The sequence below is a fragment of the Euleptes europaea genome, chromosome 2 (genome assembly GCF_029931775.1).
Source record: "Euleptes europaea isolate rEulEur1 chromosome 2, rEulEur1.hap1, whole genome shotgun sequence".
Classification (NCBI taxonomy): domain Eukaryota; kingdom Metazoa; phylum Chordata; class Lepidosauria; order Squamata; family Sphaerodactylidae; genus Euleptes; species Euleptes europaea.
The window spans coordinates 103,459,227-103,480,381 of NC_079313.1; the positions used below are offsets into that span (position 1 = coordinate 103,459,227).

At 42.2% G+C, this 21,155-nt stretch overlaps 1 protein-coding gene across 1 annotated transcript in view; it reads left to right on the forward strand.

The window, feature by feature from the left end:
• The first annotated feature begins 345 nt into the window (after positions 1–345).
• Positions 346–21,155, forward strand: part of CEP250 (centrosomal protein 250) — a 50,003-nt gene continuing 29,193 nt past the window's right edge. The window contains exons 1-15 of the mRNA XM_056845533.1: positions 346–528; positions 2,759–2,815; positions 3,559–3,641; positions 3,779–3,944; positions 6,162–6,268; positions 7,434–7,679; positions 9,317–9,413; positions 10,609–10,707; positions 12,590–12,742; positions 13,055–13,233; positions 13,467–13,649; positions 14,784–14,928; positions 15,891–16,037; positions 16,205–16,435; positions 20,892–21,085. Of these exons, the coding sequence (XP_056701511.1) occupies positions 346–528; positions 2,759–2,815; positions 3,559–3,641; positions 3,779–3,944; positions 6,162–6,268; positions 7,434–7,679; positions 9,317–9,413; positions 10,609–10,707; positions 12,590–12,742; positions 13,055–13,233; positions 13,467–13,649; positions 14,784–14,928; positions 15,891–16,037; positions 16,205–16,435; positions 20,892–21,085 (2,270 nt within the window). The remainder of the gene's footprint in view (positions 529–2,758; positions 2,816–3,558; positions 3,642–3,778; positions 3,945–6,161; positions 6,269–7,433; positions 7,680–9,316; positions 9,414–10,608; positions 10,708–12,589; positions 12,743–13,054; positions 13,234–13,466; positions 13,650–14,783; positions 14,929–15,890; positions 16,038–16,204; positions 16,436–20,891; positions 21,086–21,155) is intronic.

Here is a 21,155-nt window from a genome sequence, read left to right on the forward strand (position 1 = left end):
TGACAGATAATGCAATCCCATGTAGAGTTGTTGTATGTTTTGTACATGTCAACCAATAGGAGTGTTAGGATTTACATTCCCCCCTTTCTACTGAACAGAAGTCTTCTATTATGGAGATGGTTAAATATCTCTCCAGAACTCTTTCTTGCTGCTTTCTTAGAAGTAGATTAAATTCTGTTCTGTGTATTTCATTTTAGTGTAGGATCATAATTATGTTCTTGTATTTACATAAATGTCATTCATCTTTTCACCACCATCGTTACTGTTGTTGAGGAAACAGGAATGGCCCACCTTGTCTGTCAGATTAATGAAACAACTCTTGCTTCTATTTGCTTTAACCCTAAGATGGAAGGAGATCGAGGGGCCAACAGGATGAAAACACCGACAGCCCAGTTGTTGCCAGATGAACAACTAATGGCACTACATCAACAGATGGTAGAAAAAGAGGTATCCTATCATCACAAGTTACAGAATTCGCAGGAAGCACAGCATAGGCAAGCAGTCCTTGTACAGAAGCTACAGACAAAGGTATATCTTGTTGTGTTTCTGATGGTATCTAAACAGGTGAATAAATCTGGATTTCAAAATTAGAGAAGAGTGCAACCCCCCCCACACACACACACCCATGTTATTTATTTATTTGATAAAATATTTGTACCCGGCATTTCATCTTGGCTCAGGGTGGCTTATAAGCAATAATTAAAACATTACAGTTTAAAACCAGTTAAAACCTCCACATACCTCCCCCCAAAAGATGCCTGCTGTATTTTTTATTTATTACAATATTAATGAAATATTTATTAAAATTCAATATGCACAATTAGGACCTCATTCACTTTATAAGCATGCCCTTCTGAACAGCTCCATTTTATACACTCCATGGAGTGCTAAGAGTATGGGAGCGTTTGGTGTCTGTTTTCCCTTTGAAGGCAAATAACCACATAGGGAGAGGAGAAGTAGAGAAAGATCATGGGAGAGGGTTAACCTTCCCTCGCCAAACCATAGCATCAGTCAGTTTCAGGCTTTTTGGGAAAATCTGTTCAGGGTTCTGATGTCTTACTTAATGTGGCCCTAAATGTACAAAATTAAAGGTGGGGATGGGTGTTTTCTTGGCAAGGGTAAGTCACCCAATTCTAAAACATCTTTCCATATTTTTCTCTTTCTGTAAGCCATTATTTTCGCCCATTCTCACATATACATTAACTTCTGGTTTTCAGTATTTCCATGTGATTGTGGAAGAATCCAGGGATGTACTGGAAAATGCTATTCTCGAAGGATTTGAAATACAAGTTTGAGGACTATTTGCTGTTAGCTTCTGTACAGTTTTCTTAGGTCTTTATATCATTCCCCAGATACAGTTGTTGTTGTCATTTTCTGTTTATTTTAATTGTATTTCTTTTATTTATGTGGTTATATTTTATTTGTTGAAAGCTTCTTTGGGTCCCATTAGGGAGAAAAGTGGCCAATATATGTAACTAACTATCTTTCAATAGTCTATTATGTTATTCTGATGTATCAAGATACAGTATGTTGAGGCAGGTGAATGTGTACAGTCTCTGTATTTATTTATTCAGTAGTATTTTGTACTTTTTAGAAGCAAAAGGCACTTTCTTTGACCATGTGTCTGGAGGCTTTCTTGCTTAATTGTTGACTCCATGTAAGCCACTGACACCATAGCAGGTGTTTAACTGCAATTTAACATATGCATGACTTACTGGTGCTGGGTCTTTATGAGAGTGAACTGATTTTATAGAGTTGTTTATATGCTTAGGAGATATTTATAGCACATAGAAGGTCTGTTATTAAAATAATGTCTGACATTTCTTTTTCTGCTTTCTGTGTCCGTCTTCTTCAATGACTTTGAATAAAAATAATATTCAGGGAGCTCATTAAATAGCAGAATGTTCATGTTATTATCTTGCTTATTCTATTCAGCTGTTCATGTTATTGTCTTGCTTATCCTATGAGCAGTATGGAGCCTTATGTCCACTGTAGTGTAGCAGGCCAATGGATATTCCTTGCACCAAATGGAACACTATGTAAGATTGCATGTATGAGAACATATTTGCAGCTAGTGCAAGCCCCATCTAATCCTGAAGCCATTCTGTGCTGTACAATTGTGTTCTGGTGGTGTTTGCATGAATTCTAGCTGTAATGCTTTGCACAAAACTTTCTGCAAGCTTCATTTCGTTGTATGGATTGACATCTCTACAAATATAGGCCCTTTCTTTCAATTGCACTTTAGTGGACATAGCTGCATCAATGTGTTGTTTCATGCCGCAAGCTGTCCTTCCTGCTGTTGAGCTTTAGCATTTTTTTTACTGTTTCAAAGATACATTTGTGCATTTACCAGCCAGCAAACCAATGCATGAATAACCAGACAGTTCACTATTAGAAGCATTGCACTGTTTTGCATACTTAAGAAACTTTTTGCAATTCGATGTAGCAGAATGCTGCTTAAAAAAACAAGTACTGTTACCTCTCTTTGTATTAACCGTTGAAGCCTGTGAACACCTGTGCTCATGTTCAGCCTGGTTTTAAAAGGTACCCAATCATTTGTGCAATTCCCAAAGCATTTCCAGAGTAAAGAGGACAAACCTCTGGCTATAACACATTCACAGAGAAACTCATGCTCACTGTTTGTTTATTATTAGTTTTTTATTTTGTTTTATTGAAAGAAGTTTGAGTTACAGAAAATATATTACAAAATATGAAGAAAAAAATCAAGATAATATAAATATGTTTATGTTCATTACAGGTGATACAATATCGGAATTGGTGTCAAGAGCTAGAGCAGCAACTGGAAGCAAGCAGAGTAAGTTTTAAGGGAAAAGTCTGTTATTTTTTCAGTAGCTATGCTGTGGTTGACAAAGAGGTGGTGTGGGGAATGGTTTGGAAACTTGAAAGAAAACATTTCCTGTCCAGAGAAAACTGATGACTCATCCCTTGAAGGTAATTCTTCCATGTATTTATTTATTTACTTTGTTCATACCCCACCTTTCTTCTATCCTCCATTTATCCTCACAACAGCCCTGTGACAGCTTTACTAAGAATATTTTTAGATTTATAAAAGGGCATGTTTGCTTTAAGAACTTAAGTTTTTGGCAGGAGGGGTTGTACCATGGACAGACTCATGGACACTGACTTGACTGATCTTATCCAGGTTCTTTAGAATAGGGACATGTCATCATGCATGTAGAACCTTTAAGGGCCAGTTAAGGATATTCAGCATTCAGCACAGACTGATTAATTCTTCTGTTGATTCACAGTGGAAAGAACAGTGTCCAACCACCAACTAGCAACTAAATTGCATAGTCCCTAAAAATAGTGGAGACCCAATTATCTACTCCCTCTCTGTACTGCTTATTCCCGGCCAAGTTAGGGATTTGCCATAAATTATATATATTAAAAGGGAAACAAATCTCTAGTTATGCTAATGCCATTGGCGTATAACGTCTCTGGAAGTAGTTGCATATGAAGCCAAGGAGAATGCTCAAGTAAGGGAGGGGGCACGATAAAAATATTATTTTGATGGAATTGCATATCTTTTTCATGAAGGGGTCCTGTCCACGTCAGTGGGATCGCAAAGAAGACCAGAGCCTGGAGAAAGCACTAATCCAGCTGGAAGAGGAACAGCAGAGGTGAGCGAGGGTATTATGTTATCTGTAAATCAAATCCTAGCTGGGGCTTGAAGAAATCAGTGCTGCCAGTCCAGCTTTTTGTGAGAATGAATATTTTGAAACTGAGGTTTGCTAATAATTGTTCTTTGGAACTGCAGATGTGAAAATTTGGCTGGGATGAACATTTTGCTCCGGGAGCATCTGGACAAGGCCAATGAGGTGAATGAAGCTCTCCGAGAAGATATCAACAAACTGACAGTTGATTGGACAAGGGCCAAGGAAGAGTTGGAGCACAAGGAGAGGGAATGGCACAAAGTGCGGGAGGTAGGGAACTGTCAGTAATAAAGGTCGGGAGGGAAATTTGTTCAGGGTGACTCAGATATAGACTGAGGGGGTCGAGCTGCTGTGGCAGAGCATTCATTAGGTTGCATATAGGCGCATAATTTCTTGCCAAGCTCAAGGAAAACTGGTTCTGTCTATCTGTAGAGAAAACCGGCTGTGTGCAGAACTGATTGCCTGGTACTTGCAATGTCATGAATTTGCCTCCCCCTTCCCAACAGTTTTGCAGTGCTTCAGAAATGAATTTTCTTTTTTTTATAAATCCACATTTTTTAAAATCACTAAATACGCATGCTGTGCTGCTTTAAAAAAAAAAGTGGACAGCTAGCCTGAAGACTTTGGGAAGAAGCAAGAAAGACAACAGATAAGTGCTCAGATGCTGAGAAATATGTTTCTAGATTTCATTGTGAAGGCAGGTGGAAGCTGAGCTCGCGCTGTAGGAGAACAAATAGTCACCTGTGCTTGAGTGCTCAGAACTTGTCAAGTAAAGTTAGAATGCTGCTTCCTTTCTATATTTAGAATTATGATGAAATATAGAGTTTCAGTCAGATCGCTGAAATGGGAAGTTCCTAGTTTCAAGCAGTTGCCATAGAGCCATTCTTTGCTTTTGCTGTCTGGGTAGTCACTCTATAGAGAAGGGCATTCTTATTAGGGATTCTGTGTAACTGCAGGTCCTGATTGAGCTGTTCTACAGCCTGGTGCTCTGTGTGTGTACCAGGCAGGTGGGTGAAAGGCTTTAATTGCACCTGCTGGCAGACAGGCAGGGTAGACTATGAGAGGAAGGCAAAGGCTATGGCTTGTTCTCCTCCATCTATATGGTAGAGAGTTGGCTTCCTGTCACATGCATACAGTTCAGTGGAGTTCATACTGCCACTTGCTGGATCCTGGGTTTGGAAAAGGGTTTTTTTAATTCGTTTTTATAGGGGGGTACAGAAAGAAAAGGGAAAAAGACAAATAGGGAAAATTTAACATTTCGTATTATGTCGTATTAACCCATCTGCTTGTACTTACCCCTAAATTAGATCTCATATAACAATGCAAAATTTGATTATGAAGTCAAAAGTTATTAGTACTACATTTCTGTTCTATACTTCAACATACTTTACTGAAAATGCTATTACATACTTTACTGAAAATGCTATTACAAACGTGAACATCTACTGATATCTATATCTGTATTTCCATTCTGAAAAATTAAACCCATTATTAAAAATACAGTGATCAAATCTATTTGAAATAACTTTTTGTGAACATGATTATATCATACGTATCTATCAAAAAATAATTGCCATCTCTGCTTGTAGTCATCAATCGGCTCTGGGTTTGGAAAAGCTGAGGTCCACTGCCTTAGAGTGAAACAACAGAAGTGGTTTCATATCATAGGGGAAAAATGTACTTGTATATAGTTTAATGATGTAGAGTCCTTGTTGTTCTCTAAGGGCTTAATGTTGTGAATGCTGTCAATGACTGAGAAAATGTGCTTGTAATTAGGGCTGTCAAAAAAAAAATCGGTACTGTTCGGATTCGGCCGAATTTGACGCTTGTGGGTTCGGTACGTGCCGAAGTCCGAACTCCCCCCGGTAATTCGGGGGGGATCCGGAGTTCGGGGGAAAATTCGGCCCCAGCGCGCCTTCAGAGGCATTCCCTGAAGGCTCGCGGGGGCCCTTTAAACTGATCTGAGCCTCCCAGCTGGGAGGCGCAGATCAGTTTAAAGGGCAGCCCGCCCCCCTTCAGCGGGCTCCGCTGGAGAGGCTCGGGCGGCCCTTTAAACTGATCTGAGCCTCCCAGCTGGGAGGCGCAGGTCAGTTTAAAGGGCAGCCCGCGCCTCTCCAGCGGAGCCCGCTGAAGGGGGGCGGGCTGCCCTTTAAACTGACCTGCGCCTCCCAGCTGGGAGGCTCAGATCAGTTTAAAGGGCAGCCCGCGCCTTTCAGCGGGCTCCCCTGAAGGGGGGCCGAATTTGCCGAATTTATTCACGAACTCCCGAACTCGCTGAATTCAGCCCCCCCGGTTGCCCGCCAGTTTTGAGTTCGGATCCGTCCGAACAGAAAATCACCGAATCAGGGGAAATTCGGTTGATTTTCAGTTCGGACCGAACCGAATTGACAGCCCTACTTGTAATAAGATTCATCTTTGCGTCCTAAAAGGATTGTTGAGGTCTGAAACAGGGAAAGTAAGCTTTTGTTTGCTGTTGTCTTTGCATAGCACTTTGACAAATATATGTGGGCAGAACAGGATCGTATCCTCGGTATATGGCGTCAGGTGGTGACCTTGCGCCGTTATTTCCTGGAGATGAAGACAGCAACTGACAGGTGAGGAGGAACAGGTTCTTCTATTAGTCAGATATGAAATTATTTACTGCTAAACATCAAAGAGAGCTATGTCATGTGACTTCTATTGCTATGCAGAAATTCCTTCTGTATATTTTGGGCCAGCAATGCTTGCGGTTTGCAATGGACTCCACAGCTTCTAAGTGGTGAATCAGCGTATCTAGTGAAATGACCTTGTCTTAAGCCTCCTTCATTCTCTTCATGTATTAACTCAATGTCTGCAGCGGCTAAAGTTATATATGCTGCAGATTGGAAAGGTTCAGTGTCACTGGACATCATGGGAAAATGCTTTTCTCTTTCTGCATGGGTTGCATTAGGGCTGTGCTGTTGCTTGAGGCTTGATGTACTTGCAGCCTCTTCCTAGGTATGCTGGAACTCGATCTAGCTACTCTGAATTTTGCAGCATTCATGGTTTGTATATTTATTGACAATGTTCCTCCCCTAAACTGTAATACATTGAATTGTTCATAGAAGGTAGGAGAATTGGTAGCTTAAGCAGCCTCAACTTTTAGTTCTTAGAATAAAAAAAGAATAGCTTCATATTGTGCTTTAAGTTTTTATTTATTTACATCATTTATGCCCTGCCTTCCCTGTGAGGTAGGTTAGGCTGAGAGGGTGTGTCTCTCCCCAGCAAGCTTCTGTGGCAGAGTGGGGAATTAAACCTGGCCCTCCCAGATCATACTGTGTGTTAGAACTTAAACTTTCACTTGTTAGGACACAGAGCTAAAAATGTAGTGGCAGAGCCGTTTTCTTTGGGAACATCTATACTTCTTACCTTTTGTTGCAAGAACATGAGCTTGGAAAGTTGGAGAAATGACTGTGGACTAGAAAGCCCTTCCCTCCTTCCAGACTTCTGCTTTGTACTGCCCAGCATGAACCCTCAATGCTCCTTTCTCATGCAGTGCATTGGGGGGGGTGCGTTTGTAGTATTTTAGAATTCATACAGTTGGGCAAATGATACGTATCTTCTGTATGTCTATTCAGTGAAATTTGTTCAGGGGATTTGAAATTTTCCTTCAGTGTTTTTAGACTATGCAAACAGTTAATTTATCTGGAAAATTTTACTATTACTTTTTCATCTTGTTTTAAACACACTATAGAGGAAATTTTTGCTGTCCAGGTCCTGTATTATTTACTTCTTTTTCAGAGATTTCTCAGAGTTACGTGCTGAGCAAGTAAAGCTGTCTAGCACTATACTTGTCAATTGCTTTCGCCTAAACTCCGATCAACAGTCTTGGGAGGCTAGGCGATTAGGAAGCCCTGACCTGAAGGGTCAGATCCAACAGAAGCAATTTGATGTGAAGCCTGAGAAAATTGATCTGAATAAAGATATATGCCAGAAAGCACAAGCATTCAGCAGTGGAGACTTGGTGAAAGAAGATCTTCGGAGCAGGTAAACTGCCTTTAAAATACATACTAACAACTCTCCTCGCTTATTGTGGATTTTTCATGCTGGCACAACATGAAATCACATCAAATAGTTATTTTCTTCCAGTGCTTGCTGCCTTTATAAAGAGAGCTACACCTGTATAGATAGCTGGGGGAGTTAATTGCTGTAAAACAGGGGTCCCCAATAGGGACACCTTTCCTGACACCCACCAAGTGTTTTTAGAAAGTGGACAGGGCCATATTACATTTTTGCCCTGGAGGGCTTGTGATTGGCCATTGGATATCTAATTGGCTGAGCAGATTTTTTAAAATGTTGCTTTAGGAGCAGTTGCCACCCCAGCACAAGGATCTTCGCTGTGTCACTGAATGTATACACAAGAAAATATTTTAAAAGGCAACCTGTTAAACAGAGTTTCTGCCTGAAATGTTTAAGAGTTACTATTAGAGTTAAGAATAACCTCACTCCCTGTCATTTTGTGGCTGGCTCTGCTTCCAGGGATGGCCATTTTCTGGTTCTGCCCACCACCCTGTGTCAGAATGCCAAAAGTGCCAACAGGCTCAAAAAGGTTGGGGACTCCTGCTGTAGAGTGTTGTGAAAGTAGAATCTGTCGAGGTAAATAACTTGAATGATTGGGAAATGTATGACTGTTTTCAAGGTATTTAGTATGAATGATTGGACAAATCACTCCATAATCGCTTACTATCCTATACTTTGAGTATCTGGTACTAGATTTAATAAGAGGCCTGTTAGTGGACCAAATAGTTAATGTGATCCTAACATATGGTCTTTGTTGGTAAAAGCAGATGTTTGAATCTCTGTCTTTCTCTCTGCATCTATGATTACTCCCAGAAACAATTTTCACCTGACAGTTCCTCTAGAGGAAAATTGTATGTATGAGTAAGAGTGTGGTTGTATCTAAAACTTGCTGTTTTTAGCATAATTTGGTTTCAGATGGCATTATTAAGTGTGCTGTAGATTAGGTGATTTGTGGTTGCTTTATTAAGAGAGCATATGCATGAACAGATAGTGTTTCTCATCCTGTTCTGCACTGGTGGTATATTGGAATTAGAACTGTGGGTTATGTGTGGAGTTGTGTGGGCAAATTTATTGCAGCATTAAGGGTAAAGATGTGCACGCACTGGGTCATTACTGACCCATGTGGTGTTGTCACATCACGACATTCACTAGGCAGACTTTGTTTACAAGGTGGTTTGCCTTCGCCAGTCATATACACTTTACTCCCAGCAAGCTGGGTACTCATTTTACCAATCGTTTTACCGACCTCGGAAGGATGGAAGGCTCAGCTGGCTACCTGAAACCAACTTTCATCAGTATCGAACTCAGGTCGTGAGCAGAGCTTCAACTGCAGTACTGCAGCTTACCATTCTGCGCCATTGGGCATTACATAGAGCTTTTATGTTCCTGAGATCCTCGGAAGTCTGATAAAAAGAACATAACCTGGAAGACGCTGATTTAATAACAGGATGCTGCTAAGAAACTGAGGTTCTCAAGTAACAGAAAATGGTTCAAAAAACATGGTCTTCTTTTGTCTTGGACTGAACTTTTGAGAGTGCTATGTAAATTCTCACCAGTATTAGTGAAAAGCAGGTGTGCTATAAATGCTGGTGTTGTTTTCCTAGGGTGATGGAGCTTACTGAATTACTTGAACAGTCTCAAAAGCAGAATGAGGAAAAAGAGAAGACAATGAAGGCTCTTGGAGACACTGTGGAGATTCTGGTGCGTCAACAGTGTGTCTGAAAAAAACAATCCAGTGGCTCTATTATGCAAAAACAGAGAAACAGCCTTGGCATTTTGGATTAACTGAAATTTCCAAACTGTCTTCTGGGGCAGCCCCACATAGAGCACTTTTCAGTAATCAAACCTAGAGGTGAGGAGTATGAATCACAGTGACAGGATCAGCCTTTTCAGGGAAGGAATGTAGCTGGCAAATCTGTTGAAGCGGGTTAGGGGTGCCACTTAATACAGATGAAATCTCATCACGTGGCTGTAGATCTGGATCTAACAGCACCTTCAAACCGTGAACCTGCTCATTCTGAGGGAACTAGCATATTCTGGGTGAGGCGCTATTTTCCAGTTCCACAATCGGCACCAATTTCACACACACAGTCCCTCTGTCTTATCTGTATTACATTTCACATGTATTGGCCCTCATTCAGGCCATTATTGTAATCCAGTGCAGGTTCAGAATATCCATGACCACACCCGACTCAGTTGGAAAGGGGAGAGAGTTGCATGTCATTTGCATGTTGATGACACCATTTCACTGCATAACTCTCGGTGACCTTTCCTAGCAGTTTCATGTAGAGGTTAAACACCCATGGGGGGGTGGGAAAGAAGTGAACCTTGAGGAATAGCACAACATTCTGGCATGGCGCTGAACAAAACTCGTTCCCAGCTCCACCTGTTGGAAGTGATCAGGTAGGAATGGAAACAGTGGAGCAGGGTACGTCAGGCACCCAGCCAAGTGATCCAGAAGGATAGTGTGGTCAGTGGTACTGAAAGCTGCCAAGAAGTCCAGCAGAAGTAACAGGAATGCACTTTTCAGTTATGTTCCCAACAAAGGTCATAGATGAGGCTGGCTGAGGCAGTTTCTGTTCCAAAATCAGTCCTGAAACCCAACTGCAAAGTGGGTACTGATTGTTCTGAGAAAATCTCCACTGCTGGGGACACCTAAAGGCAGGAATATTTATTTATTTAGAACATTTTTATGTTGCCTCTCCAGGGAACTAGATATATGGCATATTCTGACTAATGAGGAATTAGAATCAAAGAAACGCTCCATTAGCATGACATTTGTCATTCAGTATTTCTATTAAATTTATGTCGTAAACACTTGTGAAGTGTTTAAAAGACTGGAAATTATGGAAGAAAGATGCAATTCTCTCCTTATTACCCTTTATTCTTTCTCTAGGGCGCTAATCGTTTGGAGCTAGAATATGAACATTCACTGATTAAAGATGCAAATGAAGAGATCCTTTTCCTTCAGCATGCGATAAAAGAAATAATAAAAGTAGGAATTATTGAGATCTCTCATGTTTATTATCCTGCTCTTCTTGTATTTTTCCAGAAAAATTATGGGCGATGGTTTCTTTTCACTTTGGTACCCAATTTTATCCGTTACCTTTTGAATTAGGAAATGATCTATTCATTTAATACGGCAGCAGCACAAGATAAAACTGAAATAATATTAGCATCTAGACTATTGACTTTTTATGATAGTAAATTAAAAGTAAAAGCTACATTGTAAGATATATTAAAAACCCACATCCTACTACTTTAATGCCAGTGATGTGCAAAGGGAAATTGTACAACAATTCTGAAATGCACATAGTCTTAAGAAGAGGCTGCAGTTGTCAAAGGACTCCATTCTGCATTATACTTCCAATCTAGATTTCTATGGGTACAAGAGGATGGACAAATTTCACTTATTTCCCCCCTCCTGCAGCAGTCCCAAATGCCCTTGAAATGCTACTCCTGGTGGATGGGGAACCCCCAGGAATAGCTTGGGTGGGAGAGCTGGAGGTCTCCCATGGGCAGGGGTAGGGCTGTTGATTTGGTTCAGTCCGAACCGAAAAACAGCCGAATTTCCCGCAATTCGGCGGTTTTTCAGTTTGGACGAATTGAACTCAAAAAGGGGGGAAACCGGGGAGCCGAATTCGCCGAGTTCGGGGTGTTCCCGAATAAATTCGGCAAATTTGGCCCCTTTAAACAGATCTGCGCCTTCCAGCTAGAAGGCGCAGATCTGTTCCCCCCCCCCCCCGCGGGCCTCCAGGGACCTACCCTGGAGGCGCGAGGCGGGCCCTTTAAATAGATCTGCGCCTCCCGGCTGTCTGCGCAGACAGCGCAGAGGGTCTTGCCAGCCCTGCCGGGAGTCCCGGCAGGGCTTGTGGGGGGGCTGGAAACCCTCTGTGCTGCCTGCGCAGACACCGCAGAGGGGCTTGTTTAAAGGGCCCCCTGCGCGCCTTCAGGGGGCTTCCCTGAAGGCGTGTGTGGGTCCTTTAAACAGATCTGTTTAAAGGGCCCCCTGCGCGCCTTCAGGGAAGCCCCCTGAAGGCACGCGGGGGGCCGAATTTTTCCCCAAACTCCGGATCCCCCCGAATTTTCGGGGATCCGAAGCGGGGGAGTTCGGACTTCGGCACGGCCCGAATAAAAACGGGCCGAATTTTGCCGAAGCCAAACTATACCGAATATTTTTTTTTCAACAGCCCTAGGCAGGGGGATTAGTGAAAATATCCTTCTTCTAGTGTATGTAGGAATCCAGCTGGAATCCATGCCTCCATGTGCTCTCACTATTCTAACTTGGCACCCATATAGGAAGCTAGTCAACTTCTCTAAGTCAGTGAGATGGCAATGAACATAATGGAGGAGGATTATCTGACCTATTTAAGGACTTCATAAGTGAAAACCAGCCCCTTAAATTTTGTCCAGAAGACAAGAAGTCAGTGCAATTACTAAGGTACTGTGATGCATTCATAAAGACATCCTGTAATGCACTGGTAGGAAGAATGAAATTGCATCATTAAAAATGTGAAGCCAAGTTAGATGAAGAATGCCTTAGAACATCTTCCATTTGACTGGGAGGGTGTGTGGTATTTATACTGCTATGTTAGCTTAATTTCCCATTCTAGAAATGCACTGTCCACCGGAAGAACACCATCATTTAATTTCTCAAGAGTTGAAGACAAATAAGTAGAATCAGTGGAGTGGACCCGATGTTGCATTTCCATGGGCACAAGGACTTCCACCCACATAATGTGACTTTTTGTGGCTCCTCCCTTCTGCTGCAGCCCTAAAATCCAGCTCCTGTTCGTCCCACCTGCCAGTGGAAACACACTATTGGACCCACCCCAGCATTTTGTGTACTGACAGATTTAACTGGTCTTGGATTTCAGGTAGTAATCGATGACAACAACACAACAGTTGGCAACCCAGATGCCGAGAACTGTCCTGATCCCTTCAGTCTCTTGCAGATGAATGCCTGTGACCCAGAGGGTGCTGTTATTTTAGTGCGTGATGTCCTAACTAAGAGGAGCAACAAGGTGCAGGTGAGAGGGATTCAGGTGCTGTCTTGCAAATAAGAATTCATATCACCAGTAATAAATCTCTGCTGTGCTCTTGCAATTGAATTGCTTTGTCAATGATGTTCTGCCTCCTATTTCTAGCAATCCTTCCTTTGTAGACAGACTTCTAAACCACTTCCTCCTTCCCACCTCTTCCCACAAAGTTCTTATGCCCTGACTGGCAATTAGTTCCCTCAATCTGAATATCTCTTGAGTCTCCAGCTGCTCCTGTCCTGTCTGCAGCTGTCCTGTCACTGCTTTCTGGCCATTAGGTTTTGCCTTTTTTTCCCCTTGCAGCACCTGAAGCACCAGCTCTTATCCAGTCAGAAGTCTGTCAGCTCCCTGGAGAAACAACGAGAGCAGCAGGAAGAGGAATGTAAATTCCTAAGACAGAGGCTCCAGCAACTAGAAGGAGAACAAGACACGCTCACTAGCCAACTGCAGCATTTCCAGTCCATGGTGGAGACTCTTCGCAGGTCAGCCGTGTCAATGCTTCCACCATCTTCTAGAGATGTTTCTGTTGTGAAATACATTATTTTATTTATAGCATTGAGTTTGTTTTTCTTGCAGCACATCTTGCTTTGGATGTTAAGTCATTTAATTTTCTAGTATGTACTCGAAGCAACTGCTTAAACTGTGACTAAGCCTTTACATGTGGATTGATTCTCCCCCCCCCCACTCCTTCTAACTGGCATTTGTTGCTTCACAGTGGCCATGCAATCTTGGAAAAGTCCAAAGAAGAACTGCAACAGCAACTGGAAGTCCTGGAAGAGGAGGCCCGGCACTTACGCCAAAGCAACACTAAGCTACATCTGAAAGGCGACACAGAGGTCAGGGAGAAAGAAGACCAGCTGCAGGAGATGGAAAGGGTACTGAGAGACAGAGAGTACATGTAAGCTTCCATGGATTTTTATATCCAAGCAGCAGGTCTTTGTTGACTGTGCAATTTTCAGGGTGGTGCCTCTGATGTAATCAGGGGTGAGCACTCCAACTAACCACCTACTACATTTTGTAACCTTTTAAAATGCAGGGGGTACGTTTCAATGCTTTGTTTTCTTTTACTGCTTAGCTCTGAAGTGGGAATGATATTGCCTTATACCAGAGGTACTCCACGTGTTGTGAAGAGCCCATCAACCAAAACATCCACCTGACTAAAGAATGCCCTGTGTGCTACCCCACCAAGCATGCACATCATAATAATAAAAGACAGGACTATTACTATTAAATGAATAACTAATATTACCAGAGTACCTCTGAGCATATAGGGTTGTCTTTCCCCACCACTGTTGAACCTTAGCTAGCCTTTGTGTTTCTGGAGTGAGGTGAAGGGTTTCCCTCTCTGCCTTCCCACTTTCCCCTCAGCATGAGGCCCAGCATTGCCACGGCTTCCAGAGGAGAGCAAGGTGGCAGTGGAGAAAGGGGGGGGGAGTAAAACCATCACCACCCCACTGTGGCCAGCCTGCTCTTTTCCTGGGTGCCTGTTGTGGTGCTTGCCGGCTGCAGCTACTTCAAGGTAGAAACCGCTTGCCAGCCGCAAGCCCCAACGAGCGATGGCCTTGCCCACTTTCCTGGAACATGGGATGGATACCGATTGGGCAACAGTGCACAGAAGAGCCCCAGGTGGCTCCTGGACCACTGAATGAGTGTTACCGCCTTACACTGTTGTATGTCTTACACTGTTCCTGTGGCATTGTTTTAAATTTTGTAAGCTGCCTTGGATCTTACTGAGAAAGGCAGACTATAAATAAAATAGTCTGAAACGAAAACCTTAAGTCTCAAGACAGATTATCCCTGTCCTCTGCAGCCATGTTTGTCTTGTGGTGTGTTAGTTTGGGGAGGAGCGGTTGGAAGCTTTGTCCCCCTCCCCAGTCCTAGTAAAAGGGCATAGTGAATTTCATTTTGTTCTGTGGAAGAGCCCCCTCTTCTGATAGCAGTTAGGATTTAAGGCATTCATCTTGCTCTTTCTCAGCACTGGAGTCCTCTCTGCTTGCTTAAAAAACAAAGTGTGTTTCTTCTGCTTATCCAGTCAGAAACGCTTAAATGCCCTTGAAGAAAAGCACTCATTGTTAAAGAATGAGTTGGTGGCCAAGGGAGAAGCTCTGAAAAAGTCTCACCTTGATGGCGAGCTTGTGAAGCAAGAAAAACATGAACTTGCTTTGGCACTGGATAAGGTATATTTATATTTACATTTTCTTGTGAGGTCCTGCTGCTCAATTTAAATTTTAAAAAAATCCATTGGGGTGTTCTTAAAAGCCATGTAGTGCTGATGTTGAGTTCCCGGCTTTTGATTTTACATATTCTGGTGCCTGTCACACCTTTATCTGGGTTAAAGGCATGGCCATGTAGAGAAGCAGATGCAAAAACAATCCTGACTATCACATAGCCATGTTGCTCTGCCATCACTCACCCAGTTGTCTTTTCCCTTGGCACAGTAGAGCTTGTTAAAGACTAGTCTGAAACTCTGTTACGGAGAAACCACATGTATGCCCCCTACTGTTTTGCGCTGCAGCAGCATTTGAAATTGTGCACTGGGGCTGAGCTGACCAATCTAGTGTGATGCAGTGTCTGTTACTATAACAGAAGGAAAAGTACTAGCAGAAATACAGAGGGCATAATAGAAGATCAGTAAGACAAAAAAGTGAATGATCACAAAGCAGGAAAGTGCCTCATGTTCCAGTTTATGACGCTGGTAGTTTATAACTAGAAACCTGTATCTCTGATCAATATTAATATTTTCCATAAGATAATATGTGGCAATCCTGTGTCACAGAGAGGCACTGGAATAAATAGTAAAGAAGAGCAGTGACCTAAAAAAAGGCTTAAATCCAGAGAGCCTTTTGCATAAATGGAAAGTACTCATTCTTACACAAGGAAGGGATACAGGTCCCCTCCCCATTTATACCCCTGTCCCAGCTGCAACTGTCTTTGCCTCATTGCATGTTCTGTTGTTCTGGATGATTATCCCAACAATTCAGGAGTGGGTGGGGGATGGGGAAGATGTGGCATTGCAGTGGGAAGAAAGAGCAGAAAAATACATACATAAATGAAACTTCAGCTGTGGTCCTTCAGATCCAGGCCATTTACCAAAATGTTGTCATGTAGTTGTTTCCCCTCTTTCATTTTGTTCTCCCAGGCTGAGCAATCAATTGCAGAGTTAACCTTGGCACAAAATAAACTGGTAATAGAAGCTGCTGATCTTCGTGAGGTGACTGCAAAGATGAGTGCCCTTAATGAGTCTTTAGCACTGGACAAAGTGGATTTAAATCAACTTCTGTTGAAGGTAAGACCATTCCCAAATAATTACTTTTGCTGAACAACCGTCAGCTGTTGGAAGTGAATGTACAGAGTGGGTAAATATGAAGTTTGCGTTTGCTTCAGCTGGGGGTGGAGCTGCTCGCAGGAAGACTCAACATTAATTGATTGCTGCTGGCTTTTCTTTGCATCCAGTTGGAGCAGGAAAACCAGTCCCTGTTGAAGAAAGTGGATAACCTGGAGGGAATTAGGATGTCTTCCAAGAAGCGGCTCAATCAGACTGAAAGAACAAACAAGGAACTACAGTCAGAGAAGATGCAATTGGAGCAGTTGTTACATCAAGCTGAAGAAATGCAAGAAAATTTGCAGGAAGAGTTGAGAATTTTGAGAGCTGAACATAAAGAGACACATGAAGAGCTCAGTCAGGTGTGTATGTGAGGAGACTGAAGGCCATATAGACACTGCTCGAAATGTGCTTCTAGAGCTGGCTTCAGTGTTGCTGGATGACAGAATTCTTCTAGCAGCACTGCTTAGGCTTTAGAAGTTGTTTTCATAAGGCCTTTTATGCATGGGTTGTTTCCATGGTGATCACCCCCCCAACTACTTTGGAGCTTTGTTTTCATTATGTAAGTCTTTTACAACCTTTAGAAGCAACTGTGCTCTCTCCTTGTGTTTCCCCCGCGTTTTCTGGTTGCTGTTTCTGGCAGCATCCAGAAAACATGGGGAGAGAGTGAAGTGATTTCTAAAAGTCGGGAAAAGTGTGCATAATGGGAACGGAGCCCCAAAGTAGTCGGGGAGTAATCACAAGGAAACAACCCATGCATAAAAGGTCATAAGTCTCATATGTGGCTCTAAATAAACTCATCACCAGGGATATTATAACAATGTGACTTTAGAACCAGAACCTGCACTTCCCAGCTATGATATACCCATGTCTTTGATCTACTAGATTAGTGAAAATAATGTTGCAGCCTTGTAGTATCCATCTGCAAAGGGTGATTTAGTTACCTATTACTAACAGAAATTCTGAAGGCAGAATTTTTGCCCAATTATAATTTTTCCAAGCTAATACAAATGATATTCTTAAAAACATTGAGTAACCATTTCATTTATTAAGGGACCAGTTTTTCAGCAAATTCCTAGTTACCTGTTCTAGGAAGATAACTTAAGAAAAAAAATTTGTTACCAATAACGATAGCAAACATTGAAAACTATTTCAAAATTTTACATTCTTTAAAACAATGCCCAGATCATTTCAGTGTGCTCTTAAGGGGAAAAAGTCAATCCCTGGCCTTTCCAAGGAACTGCTAAATAGAAATAATTTAACATAGAATCATACAGTTGGAAGGGATCACCAGGGTCATCTAGTCCAACCCCCTGCACAATGCAGGAAATTCTAAACTACCCCCCCACACCCTCAGTGACCCATACTTCATGCCCAGAAGATGGCCAAGGTGTCCTCTCATTATCTGCCTAAGGTTATAGAATCAGCATTGCTGACAGATGGCCATCTAGCCTCTGCTTAAAAACCTCCAGGGAAGGAGAGCTTACCACCTCCCAAGGAAGCCTTGTTCCACTGAGGAACTGTTTTAACTGTTAGAAAATTCTTCCTAATGTCTAGACGGAAACTCTTTTGATTTAATTTCAATCCGTTGGTTCTGGAGCAACAGAAAACAATTCGGCACCATCCTCTATATGACACCCCTTCAAGTACTTGAAGATGGTTATCATATCCCCTCTCAGTCTTCTCTTCAGGCTAAACATACCCAGCTTCAGGCTAAACATACCCAGCGTCAGGCTAAACATACCCAGCTCCTTCAACCTTTTCTCATAGGACTTGGTCTCCAGACCCCTCACCATCTTTGTTGCCCTCCTCTATACCCATTCCAGCTTGTCTACATCTTTCTTAAATTGCAGTATCCAAAACTGAACACAGTACTCTAGGTGAGGTTTAACCAGAGCAGAGTAAAGCGATACTATCACTTCACATGATCTGGACACTATACTTCTGTTGATACAGCCCAAGATCGCATTTGCCTTTTTAACGACTGCATCACACTGCTGACTCATGTTCAGTGTTTGGTCTACTAAGATCCCAAGATCCTTCTCGCACACACTACTGCTGAGACAAGTCTCCTCCATTCTATAATTATGCATTTGATTTTTCCTACCTAAATGCAGAACTTTACATTTATCTTTGTTGAAGTGCATTTTATTAGTTTTAGCCCAATTCTCCAGCCTTTCAATATCATCCTGTATCCTGGCTCTATCTTCTACCGTATTTGCCACCCCTCCCAAATTATTAACATCTGCAAATTTAATAAGCATCCCCTCTGTTCCTTCATCCAAATCATTTATAAAGATATTGAACACAGGGCCAAGGACTGATCCCTGAGGCACTCCACTAGTCACTTTTCTCCAAGTGGATGAGGAACCATTAACAAGCATTCTTTCAGCCCGTTCCTGAAATAACGGCATGCGGAGTCGGCGTGGAAGAGGCGCAGTGGCGCCTCTTCCTAAGCCGATGTGCGCACGCCGTAAAACAAAACAAAAAAGCCGTGAAATGGCTTTTTTACTTGTTTTACTGAGGCTAAAAGCCCCATTGAAAACAGCGAGGCAGCGCCTGCTTAAAAGCAGGCGCAGCACCGCTGTTCCCGGCGCCAACATAACTGGCTGAACCAGGATAGGGAGCCGCCTAACCGGCAGCTCCTCCCCCGAAATGCCCCCCTGCGCTGGCGCGGCCTCTCTCCACCGTGGCCTGTGCCACGGAGAGGCCACACCAGCGGAGGGGTGAGGCGCCGCAGCGCTTGGCCGCTGGCGGGACTGGCCTCGCTGCCAGTGTAAGTGCGTGTAATCGCACGATTACACGCACTTACGTTGGCGGCGGGGTCACGCTGCCTTCAGAAGAGTTTCGGCCCCCCCTTTCAGGAATGGGCTGTTTGGGTGTGATCTGTCAACCAGTTACAGAACCTCCTAACAGAAATAGGCTCTAAACCACATTTTCCCAATTTATCAACTAGAATACTATGTGGAACCTTATCAAAAGCCTTACTGAAATCAAGATAAACTATGTCTACAGCATTCCCCTGATCCAGCAAGGTAGTAACTTTGTGAAAAAAGGAGATAAGATTAGTCTGACATGACTTGTTCTTGAGAAACCCGTGCTGGCTCTTAGTAATCAGATCCATCCTTTCTAAATGTTCAAGGACTGTTTGATGATTTGTTCAAAAACTTTTCCCAGTATAGAAGTTAAGCTGATGGGTCGGTAGTTACCAGTATCCTCCTTTTCCCCCTTCTTGAAGATGGGGTCAACATTTGCTTGCCTCCAATCTTCTGGCACCTCACCTGTTCTCCAAGACTTCTCAAAAATAATGGACAGAGGCTCAGAAATTACATCTGCTCTGAAATTACATCTGCAAGTTCTTTGAGTACCCTTGAATTCAATTCAACTGGCCTAGAGGACTTTGTTTAATTTAAAGAAACTAGGTGTTTGTACACTACTTCAATGCCAATCCTCGGCTGCAAATCCCTTCCCTCATCATGTGTTCTGTTCATGCCATGTTGAGCACCTCTTTCTTCGCAAGAAAAGACTGAGGACAAGTAGGAATTGAAACATAATTCAAACATCCTTGTATTTTAAAATTAAGAAAGACAGACAAGATCCTAAGTAATTCAAAATCTTTGATCTACTTTAGTTATACTATACCACACATAGCCAGATTAATTATCCAGGCCCAGGGTCCAATCCAGACTAAATTGGCAGTTTCCTGCTGGTGACCTCTTCCATGCTATTCCTCAGGATCCCCTATTTCGCAGGAGTAGCATTTAGTGAAAATCAGTGGGCTGCAGGAGGGAGGGAGAAATATTCCATTCTGTCATTGAAAAATTGAATCTAGATCCAACCGCCAGAAACAGGAATTGATGGATATGCATGTGGGTGATTGTTGAGTTGGTAATCTGTTTTCAATTTTACTGATGTTTTATCTTTATTAGTGATGTGTTTATGTTGGTTTGTTTGTAAGTTATTAAAACTGCTTGATCGACCAATGAACTCAACTGAATTGCATCAAGCACATTACTTAGTGTTCATTCAAGATTTTATCATTGAGAAAGGTCTTTAAACTTAGTGTGACTTATGGATACTATATCACCTTTCGTTTGTACTTTGTTCCTGCAACTGTGTGCCCTGACGATAAAGAAATCTGTTTTAACAGCATTATCCTAACACAATTGACTTAGAACTTACTCGCAGGTAAGTATGCATACAGTTGTATGTGTGTTTAGTGGAACTTGCATCAAAGCAAAGATGCATATCATTTTGTATTTTAACTCACAACTACATTTTGGTTACATTAAATAACTAATATATAGTATTCTTTCATAAATATTTTTGTTCCCCATGGCTACTGCTAAGTTTGTACAGCCACATTTTAATCTTCTTTATATGATAAAAACTGTGCTTTGTAAGTATATGTGGAAAGTGTCCTAAGCTGCTGTTTGAATCATTCCCATAGGTCTTGTCAGCATATTCTGCTCTTTCTGAACTCTGGATACCAGGTGAAGTGTCTCAGTTAAGCACCATACACTGTAACAGTCAGACGAATATAAATTTTATATTTGCTTTCTGTTCTTTGTATATAACCAACTTTCTCTATAATAATGTTTTGACACATTGATGTTATTCTGTGATGGATCCATCTTGCCCTGTAGTGTAATAACTTTAGTAGTTATACATGCCATGGAAATGCCCTGTTGTTCCGCAAGTGAAACAGTGGAACTGTTTGGGGTTGCCTTTTTCCCCTTGCAGTTTGGTGTTTTGCTGTCATTAGTGACACAAGCGAAATTTGTGCTTGAAATGAATTTTTCTTTTCATTCTTTCTAGGCTCGTCACCAGCAGGGAACATCTAGAACTACTTTGGAACAAGCACATCAGGAGTCGAGTCATCTTCGGGAGGTGCTAGCTAAGGTTTCTAGAGAAAAAGAATTACTAATGCATGAGAAAGCAGCGTTGGCAGTCAGACTAGAGGCTGTTGAACGAGAGAGACAGACTCTTACACAGCAGGTGACAGAGATCAGGTGAGAGGGTGGAGAGGAAAACCCTTGCCTGTTAGAATAATTATTGGATGTGATCTTGAGAGAGGATTTT